The 10662-nt window shown below is 32.1% G+C and overlaps 1 protein-coding gene across 1 annotated transcript; it reads right to left on the bottom strand.

Moving 5' to 3' along the window:
* Nucleotides 1-2593: 2593 nt before the first annotated feature.
* Nucleotides 2594-8029, bottom strand: LOC129983983 (uncharacterized). The gene is made up of 2 exons (XM_056093721.1): nucleotides 7318-8029; nucleotides 2594-7089 (listed from the first exon to the last, which is right to left on the bottom strand). The coding sequence occupies exons 1-2, from the start codon at nucleotides 8027-8029 to the stop codon at nucleotides 2594-2596; spliced, it is 5208 nt and encodes a 1735-aa protein (XP_055949696.1).
* Between the last annotated feature and the right edge of the window lie 2633 nt (nucleotides 8030-10662).

The following is a 10662-nucleotide window of genomic DNA, read 5'->3' as shown; positions in this document are numbered from 1 at the left end:
ATAAAAATTAAGAAAATATGTATAAAAGAAATGGATAAAAATTAAAGAAACAAAGTAAGAAAAATGATATAATCAGAAAGAAATTTATGTAATGGAGCTGTTGTGTTATCATTTCTGAAAATAATCAATGTGTTTAATGGGCATAGCAAAATTTTTCTGTACCTTTCGAAATTAGCTCAGCAAGGATTAAATAATATGGAACCTAATTATCGTTGAATTTATAACCCTTATTTTTTCTACTTATAATATAATTTCCTTCACGGTTATTGCTTTATTAAAATATTTCAATTTATAACGTCTGCAAGATGAAGATTACCTTGCATGAGCAAGATAATATTTACTTGTAGGGAAAATTTAAATATCAATCGTGCAATTTAATAAAATCCTGCTCCTAGGCTTTTAATGATATAAATTAAATGTGCGTAAGTTATCTATGTGTCTTTACACGCTACAAACACGTGCTATCAATCAGACTGTCAACAGATATTTACCCAGAAATTTATTCTAGCAGAGAGTCACAGAAGGATTTGTTATTTTTCAAAACTCCTTCAAAATTTTTTGCAAATCAAGTACAGTAAGCAATAGATGGTGATTAAATTATGATTGAATATTATTAGAGAATTTCATCGCCAGAAAAAAAAAAAACATTTATAGAACTTTTGATTTCTGAACAGAAATATAGATGCTCATAAAAATCTATAAAAATAATTAAAAAGCTTCTCCATTACTAGACTAACTTAGAACTAACTTCATAAAAATGTGTATTATTGTTGAATTTTTTTATGCTGTAATATATTTAAACTTAGAATTTACAGGCTAAGAAAAGAAGATCTCTTTCATCAGATCATAAGGAAAAGCAAAAATATTTTTAAAATAAATTTTATTTACTTTTTTCTTCTAGAAACTAAACTGAATATTCCCTTAATTTTTTTTCTAAGAACTTTCAACGTTGCACCAAATTTTTACATTAAATATATATATATATATATATATATATATATATATTTGAATTTCATACCAACGTGAAGCATTAATCATATTATCAAGTTTCTTTTCCAAATACTGCTCTCTGCTAGATATTTGCATCCATTGTTTAGAGAACAGTCACCAAGGGCTAGCTGTACGTAGTGCCAAATTAGCGTCACTGCTTCTGCAATTGACGATCTTCATCCGACACTTCATATATTTTGACAAACCTTACAGGGACAGAATGGGATTGGGACGGTTGTGGTAGAGTTACAAACATTCGAAAATAATATCTAGTTTGTTGCTAAAATGACGTTTATCAATGTCAGTAACAGTTGTTTATCGAACGCTATTGTAAAAATTTTATGAATAATATCGAGTTTCGTTTTATTTTCCTGCAAAGAAAAAGGGCCGCGGGGACCTGGTGGTAAGTTCTTGGCCTCGGAGCAGGAAGGTTTCAGGTTCGTGACCCGATTCCACAGAAGAGCCGTCGTGAAAGCGGGTATGGTACACGTTAAAACAGTCCGGGTTAAACGTCCTCCCGCTAGTATGGCGTAGTGTGGAGAGGGGGGGGGGGCGGTGCCAGCTGATTTGTCGTCCTCGTAATCTGACCGCAGTTCAAAATTACGAGGTCCGTTCCAAAATAACCCTAGTGTTGCTTTAAAACTGGACGTTAGTATAACTAAGCCTGCAAAAAAAAATGTATCTAGAAATCCAATTTTTACTTAATTGAACGTTAGTGTAACTATAAATGAAAATAATCTTTTAATGTTTAAAAGTCAAGTAAAATGTATGTATTGGAATAAATTTAAAGATAAACACTTCTTGTTTATGGATAATATATAATAATTCTTGCATTATTGGTATGTTTATCTGGCTTACGATCTTTTAGATCAAGAATCAAACTACGGTGTGATGATTTTAGAAAATGATTTTAGAAATTTTTATGGAAATTTATACGGTTGTTTTGGTGTACAGTCATATTTAAAAGATTTTTTGCAACATTTCAAATGATTTTACAGAACAAATTGTATTACCATAATAAAATGTAATGCATTTTCTTTGCTTAGTAATATTTGCCATTTCGGAGAATCAATAGAATTAAATTTCTTGTATCCTGAAAAAGCAAAATTTTTTTTTCTCAGAGGTTAAAACGAAATAAACTCAGCTCTATTGTTAGATGTTTATAGAAGTCTCAAAACTTCTTCATAAAATTTTGCTTACTCTGTCTACTGTAAATGTGTTTTTAATTAAGCTTTTCAATTCCTTTTTAATACTAGTTTAATTTCATATTAATCCTTGACTGATGTATATGGCGCCAGAACTTTCATCAAATAAATCTAAATGTAATCGCGCCATTCTAACTCTATTATGTGGTTCAGTTATTTAATAATCTACATCTAAAATCTATTTCTAGCTTTCAATGAATCGAAGATATCATAAAACACAGAATAACATTTATTGACGAACACGAACACTAAGCAACATAGTTCTACGTTACATCTCTAATTAGGCATTACAAATTCTGAATCACAAAGTAATAAAAAAGAAGCGTATCAAAGTTCAACAGAAACTGCGCATGCGCCGGTTTCCTGATCACTACAGCAGAAAAAGGGGAAAGGCGTCTCTAGGATGGAACATCCCGGCCCCCGTTGGACAGTTGTCCAACACCTTCTTCGAAAGGGAGTGGACAGAGTCTGTTGATACTTCGCCGAAAAATTCCTTTAGGGGTTCTGATGTCTGCGACACGGACTAGTCCATCTGTTCCAGGATATGTCCTTTCAATTCGGGCCAAATTCCATTCCATGGGGCTCTTGCTATTATCCTTCAGGAGTACCAGCTGTCCGGGTTTGATGTTCAGTTGAGGTAGTTTCCATTTAGCTCGAGACTGCAAGGAGTTGAGATATTCTTGGCTCCATCTTTTCCAGAATTTGGATCTAAGAGACTGGATGAGAGACCATCTAGAAGATAAAGAAATGTTAGTCAAGGAATCACTGGCTTCTGGTATTGACAATAGTGGTGCTCCCACCAAAAAATGACCAGGTGTCAAAGGTTGAAGATCAGCTGGATCGGCAGAAAGAGGACACAGTGGTCTTGAATTTAAAACTGCTTCAATCTGAGTCACCAGTGTATTAAGCTCTTCAAAAGTCAACACTGTTGATTTAGTCACCTTCAACAAGATCCGTTTCATAGCTCCAATATTGGCCTCCCATAATCCACCGAAGTGAGGAGATGCTGGAGGTATGAAGTTCCACACTATACCTTCCTTGGAACAAAATCTTTGCACGGCATCCGATTTGCATGCTTTTAGCAGGGAATCCAAAATATTTTTTGCGCCCTTAGAATTAGTGGCATTATCACTCCATATGATCGATGGTTTTGACCGTCTAGCAATGAATCTCCTAAGACAAGCTAAAAAACTCTCAGTAGTCAAATCAGACACTACTTCAAAATGGGTAGCTCTGGTACTGAAACATATGAAAATAGCAATGTATGATTTTAAAGTCACTCTAGATCTTTTAAGATTAGGTTTAGTAATTATGGGACCAGCAAAATCGAGTCCCACCTTTTCAAATGGTCGAGATGGGATAACTCGGTCCCTGGGCAGGTCGCCCATCATTTGGTTAATAGTTTGACTTCTAGCTTTAAAACAAGTCAAGCATCTATTTATCACACGTCTGACTCGATCTTGTCCCGAAGGTATCCAGTATGATTGGCGAATAAGAAAAAGTGTCGTCTGCGTGCCTGAATGTAGAGATATTTTGTGAAAATGTTCTATAATCAAATCTGTGAAATGGTGCGACTTGGGTAAAAGCAATTGATGCTTCTGGTTATCTGACAGATTTGAAAATTTTAATCTTCCCCCAACTCGTAGCAGCTCATCTTTGTCAAGAAATGGATTTAGGGATAAAATTTTACTATTCTTCGGAATTGGATGCTTTAATTGTAAACACTTTATTTCTGATTTAAATTCAAATCGTTGTACATACTTTACTAACATTTTTGTAGCATTTTGTATTTCGATAGCACTTAAATAATCTTGCTTTCTATTAGAAATATTAATTTTACAGTTATTAATAAATCTTAAACACCATGCAGTGATTCTAACTAATTTGTCAAATGAAGAATATTTTATAATTAAATCGTTCTCTGAAGGGCACTCTACAATTGTTGAAGTTAAAATAGCTCCTTTGCAAAGCTCGTAATTTTCTACGTTTTCAATATTTAACTGTTTTGACAGTTCCAAAGATTTAGGCCAAGAGTGTTCATTCTGTGCTAACCAATCAGGACCATGCCACCAAAAATCACTATCACGAAGTTCGGCTGCCGACATACCTCTTGATATTAAATCGGCAGGATTATCCTTTCCAGGACAATGACGCCAATCTTTTGGATCAGTAAATCTTTGGATCTCTTGAATTCTATTTTTCACAAATGGTTTAAATCTACTAGGAGCGCCTTTAATCCAAAAATAAGTGATAGATGAATCGGTCCAGAAGTAATGAGTTAATGGATACTTTATAGCTTTGGAGATTTTATTACTCAATCTAGCTGCCAAGAGAGCACTCATTAACTCAAGTCTAGGTATTGAAATTGTTTTTAATGGAGCCACTCTGCACTTTGATGCTACAAAATTAGTAAAACTCTTTCCGCCCTTTAATGTTACTCGAAAATACACAACCACTCCATAAGCCTTCTTAGAGGCATCTGAAAAACAGTGCATTTGAATGTTATCTATTTCAGTGGAATGAGTATCTCCAAAATAGTAACGGGGTATATTGAAAGTATTCAGTTCTAGAACTTCCTCACACCATTCATTCCAATCAGTGTCTAATTTCATTGGGAAACGCTCGTCCCAGTCCAAACCCAAGCACCACAGTTCTTGGATTAAAATCTTTAATCTAATTATAAATGGCCCAAGAAACCCTACAGGGTCAAAAATACGACCTGCAGCTTGCAACAGAAATCTTTTAGTGTTCATTCGTTTCGAGAGAAATTGTATTAAACTTTTAGCATCGAAATGAAATAAATCCTGGTCGGGGTTCCATACAACTCCTAGTACTTTAGAAGGAATGAAAGCCTCGTTTTTAGGTTCAGTGGATGGACCAATGTCCATTCCAATATCTTTCCATCGATCACGTAATTCGAATGAATTAGTCTGCCACTTTCTTAAAATCATACTTGCATCCTTAAAAATCTTAAAACTTTCTAAGCTCGTTTTTAAAGCCTCTTCTACATTTTTCCGACCACTAATTAAATCATCGACATATAAAGAATTATTTAAAATTGCACAAGTATCAGGAAAATTATCAACATACCTTTTCAAGTGATGCTTGATTGTTGCAGCGAGAAGGAATGGACTTGAACTTACCCCGAATAAAACACGGGTCATTCTATATATTATCAAATTGTCTCCTTCAGAGCTATCTGGTTCCTGCTGCCAAAAAAATCTGGTCGCATTCCGATCCTCTTCATTAATTTCTATCTGGAGGAATGCCTGCTTTATGTCAGCTGTAAATGCTATAGGATTTTCTCTAAATCTAATCAGAAGAAGAAAAATATCAGGGTTTAAATTTAATCCAATATGTAAACAATCGTTCAAGGATAGTTCTCCTTTACTATGGGAAGACGCATCAAAAACAATGCGTAATCTACTTGTCGTCTTATCCTTACGGATCACTGCTCTATGAGGCAAATAAAATGTTGGTTCGTTCGTCTTTTTATTCAACCCACACGTAACTTGTTCAATAATGTTCTCCTTTAGATACTCATCCAGAACAGTTTTGTATTCAGTGAAAAGCAAGGGGTCATTAAGGAATTTCGTTTTTAACCCTAAAAACCGTTTTTGAGCAACTTCACGATTATCGTGTAACTGTTCCTTCATACCAGGTTTCCACGGGAGCTTTACGTTGTATCTGTTATTAGAGAAAGTAATTCCCGATTCAAATTCCTTCATAATCGTATCGTCAAAAATGTTTTCATCGGTATCAACCTCAACGCCTAAGTTTTCTAATTCCCAAAATTTTTTTAATTCATCCGATATCGTTTTTTCTTCGACTATAATTTTCATTTCCAATATTTGATTTGTCATATCGATTTTTCCTTGGAGGCACCAACCAAATAAAGTTTCAGTGGCTACAAGCTTATCATTTAACCTTTTTATTCTACTAGTAACTATATCATAATAGTAATCAGCACCCACTAAAAGCACAATTTTGTTATTTCTAAATTCATAGCAATGAGCAAGCTGTAATCCTTTTAATTGTTTATTTAAGTTCGGAATATTTTCATTAGGAGCAGGTAAATTAGTTGCAGTTATTTGTTCAGTTTCTAATGCTTCAATTTCAATATTTAAAGTCGGTTCGTCGCGATTCACTAATTTAATTTTAACAACATTATATGTTCGTTCAGTTGTTTCTTTAGCACCGAAACCATATACCGATAGAGTTTCCTTTCTAATAACAGGAAGTTTAAGTTGTTGAGAAATTTCTCTTGAAACGAAACTTCTCATGCTACCATTGTCTAGCAAAATGCGAACTGTTTCAAATCTATCATCATCAAATGGAGAGCGAATACAGGCAGTACATGTTTGCAATAATACGGAACACTGAGCGTTTACTCGAACTTCCGGTTCTTTATTTTTTATATTATAATTGCAATGGGAAACTGCGGATACAATTTTATTCTCTGCATTAATAGTTTTGTTTTCCAGTTGATAACAGAGCGATCGGTTATGTTTCTTGTTACAATTTTCGCACATATCCTTTTTCCTACAGTCTTTAATTCGATGATTTTGTTCTAGACATAAGAAACAACGACCTTGTTTTCTTAAAATATCCTTTTTTTCATCAACTGTTAAACCATCACAAAGTTCCGAAATATGTTTATCATTGCAATATACACATTTTTTCTCAACAACTGGTGCTAAATATTCATGAGTTTTTGACGAATTATTATTCCACGGAATGCGACTTCTATTATATTGCCTGTCATTTGTAAAGTTTTTTCTATCGCATGAATTATTTTGATTGTATTTAGGATTTTTAAAATCTACGTTATGAGTGACGGGTTTTTTTCTTTCACCTTTCCAGCCACTTAGCAAAATAGATGATTCTCGACATTCTATTTCAATTTTCAAAAATTGTAACAATTCCATAACATTGAATTTATTTTCTTCCGTTTTTGCTAAGTGTTTTCTATTAAAATCTAAAACTAGATCCTCGGGTATTAATTTAAAAAGAATTGGCTGAAGCAAATGACCATACATTCCAGATGTAACGTTAAGTGACTCTAAGCTTCTGATTTGTATTTTACAAATGTCATATAATTTTCTCAGTCCAACTATATTACTTGAATCCTTTACAGGATAAAGAATCAACAGTTTTGACATATGAGCATTAATAGCGAGCTCATCTCTCCCAAATCTTTCTTTTAATAACATTAAAGCTTTATCATAATTTTCGTCGGATAATGCGAAGCCATTCACCACATTACCGGCAGATCCTCCTAGTAAGGATTTTAGATACGTAAATTTATCTATTTTTGTTAAGCTTTCGTTTTGATCAATCGAGTTTTGGAATTTATTCCAAAATTCTAACCATAAACATGGGTCCCCGAAATATTTATCGATACTCAATTTAGGTAGACGAACAGAATTGACAGTTCTATTAGAATTAACAGCAGATTCAATAACCGAATTATGTAACGAACCATTCTGTGTACTCAATGCCAAATTTGGGTTAAACTGTGATGAAATACTAGAATCAACTTTAGAGAGTTTATTAATTTGTATTGAAATTCTAGAACATAATAAAGTAATCTTTTCATTGTATTGAAAAGCAGCTTCTATTTCCGTATCAAATTCGTTTTCTTCTGAAATAATTTCTTGAATCTTACTATCTAATTCTCTTAATTGTTTTAACATCTCATTCAAATATTCTAAATGCCCTCTTAAGCTATCAACAGATTGCTCATCAAATTCGCTTTCTAATTTATTTATAAGTTTAGTTACTGCTGTACGAATGACAGCTCTAGACTTTTTCAATTTCTTTTTTTCATCCATTCTTATAATATATAAGTAACTAAATATAACAGTACAATATCAAAAGTAATTTCAAAAACAAAAGCAGTATTTCAAATCAAAGAAATATTCATCAAAAAATAGTAATCAAAATTCTCTAGAAATTCTATAATCAAATCAATTCAATCAATATCAAAGGTTTTATCACATCAATAATATCAATTTCTATATCTATATCTAAAAATCAAAATAATATTTTCAGATGAGTTCTAATTATTTCTATCGAAATTCTATACAAAAGGTATTTCTTACCTTTCTTTCTCTTTCAACGCAGCCAGTATCCGAAAACGAAAGCGATATTCTAAATCATGGTACTATCACATCCGACTTCCTGTTTCCCGGCCGATGCACCAAAAAAAATGACTGATGTATATGGCGCCAGAACTTCCATCAAATAAATCTAAATGTAATCGCGCCATTCTAACTCTATTATGTGGTTCAGTTATTTAATAATCTACATCTAAAATCTATTTCTAGCTTTCAATGAATCGAAGATATCATAAAACACAGAATAACATTTATTGACGAACACGAACACTAAGCAACATAGTTCTACGTTACATCTCTAATTAGGCATTACAAATTCTGAATCACAAAGTAATAAAAAAGAAGCGTATCAAAGTTCAACAGAAACTGCGCATGCGCCGGTTTCCTGATCACTACAGCAGAAAAAGGGAAAAGGCGTCTCTAGGACGGAACAATCCTATTTAATTTATAGCAGAAAATTTCAATTCCCAATACTTCATAAAAATATTAGATATAGGATAGGTTAGTTTTAGATGAATTGGTTTCTTTTGATACATCTGAGACCATTGTTTTGAAGTTCAGATAGAAACATTAGGTAGGATTTTTTTATTTTTTTTATTTCATGTGCTATTGAAAATTATATGAGAATAAATGAAAATGCTTAAATTATTCTAGTCTATACCGTAACAGCACAGTATTCCTTACAATCTAATTCGATGAATTTCATCACAGCATTCCGATTCACATAGATTTTTTTAAGAATCAATAGAACATTTTGGGATGCAGGTAATTTTTACGAATAATGATAAATTATTTGGATTTCATTTAACTTTAAATGCTTAATTTTACTTTTAATCATTAAATTTTACTTTAATCATTAAATTTAATTTAATTTTAACTTTAAATAATTAATTCTTACTTTAATCATTAAATGTAATTTAATTTTAACTTTAAATAATTAATTTTTACTTTAATCATTAAATGTAATTTAATTTTAATATTAAATCATTCGTGTTTTGTTAATTCAATGAATGAATCTTCATACTAAAATGATTACAAAGGATTCAATTATTATTCTTTCTTTCCAAATTGAGAACATATTCACCAATTGAATCTCAAAATATTGCAGCCAAATTAGGATAAATAAACAATTACGATTTGTTAAATTCCAGGAAATAATTTAAGAATTTTACAGTAAAGTTAATTACATTATTTCTAAGAAGCACTATTATTATTTTTAATAATGAGAAAAATTAATTCCTTTTTAAAAAATAAATTAATAGTTAAATAAATAAATGTTTAAATGATTAAACACAAATTTCTGAAAATAACCATTTTTCATGAATTATTGATTATGTCTGATATGCAGAAAAATCTGACTAATATTCTTTTAAGTTAATTACTAATATTCTTTTTAAGGCAAGAAAAAGAGGAAAATGCCTTTTAAATGTTTAGTCTAAAATCCTCCATTAATGTACCTGTTTTGCATAATTTTTAAAAGCACACTTTAATTTTACCAATAAGCTTAAAAAAGAAGTGATTATTTTTCAGTTTTGAATTAACTGTTAGTGAAATAATTACATATTTTGATGTATGAATAAAGATAGAATTATCTTGTTAGAAATAAAATGACTTTTCTGATCATGAAGCTGTAAGCATCTAAGCGCCCGAAATCATCAGAACTGTCATTATAGGATTTAATGCAATTTAAGATCTGAACAATCGCGAAAGTATATGGAATAGACCAGTTTCATCCAATTTTATTGGTTTTAGAATGATTTTATCTGAAATGATTCAGTTCCCTAGATGAAGTATACTGAGGAAATAAGCTCAAATAAGATCTACAAAATAACAAAAATTCTACAACGTGTTTATGAACGAATATCTCAACTTTGCAGATCTGTTAAGAGAAAATTAATTTCAGACGTATTGTTCATTGTAAATAAAAAAGAAAAAACTTTTGAAAGTTTAAATGTAACGCATTATAAGAGTTCAATATTAGCCACTTCAGAAATATTAAGGATACACACAGTGCGATAACTCACCCCACAATTTTTTTCTGTATGCCTGGCGTAGAGGCCGTGGGGACCTGGCTGTAAGGTCTGCGAGAGTTCAAATTCAAGATCTGATTCCCCCGAAAAACCGTCGTGTAAACGGTTTGATGCACGTTTAATCCGTAGGGGCCAAACGTCCTCCCACTGGTGTGGTGTGGAATTTTGGAGAGGGGATGCCAATTCAGGTATCCTCGTCATCCGACCGTGGCTCAAAATTACGAGGTCCGTCCCTAAACAGCCTTAATGTTGTTTTGAAATGGGACGTTAATACAACTGAACTAAGCTGAAACTAAACTAAAGTATGTCTGGTGTGAA

Source organism: Argiope bruennichi, chromosome 9 (assembly GCF_947563725.1).
Source record: "Argiope bruennichi chromosome 9, qqArgBrue1.1, whole genome shotgun sequence".
NCBI lineage: Eukaryota > Metazoa > Arthropoda > Arachnida > Araneae > Araneidae > Argiope > Argiope bruennichi.
The sequence above is the reverse complement of the archived record's forward strand: the minus strand, read 5'-3'. Positions and strand labels throughout refer to the sequence as shown.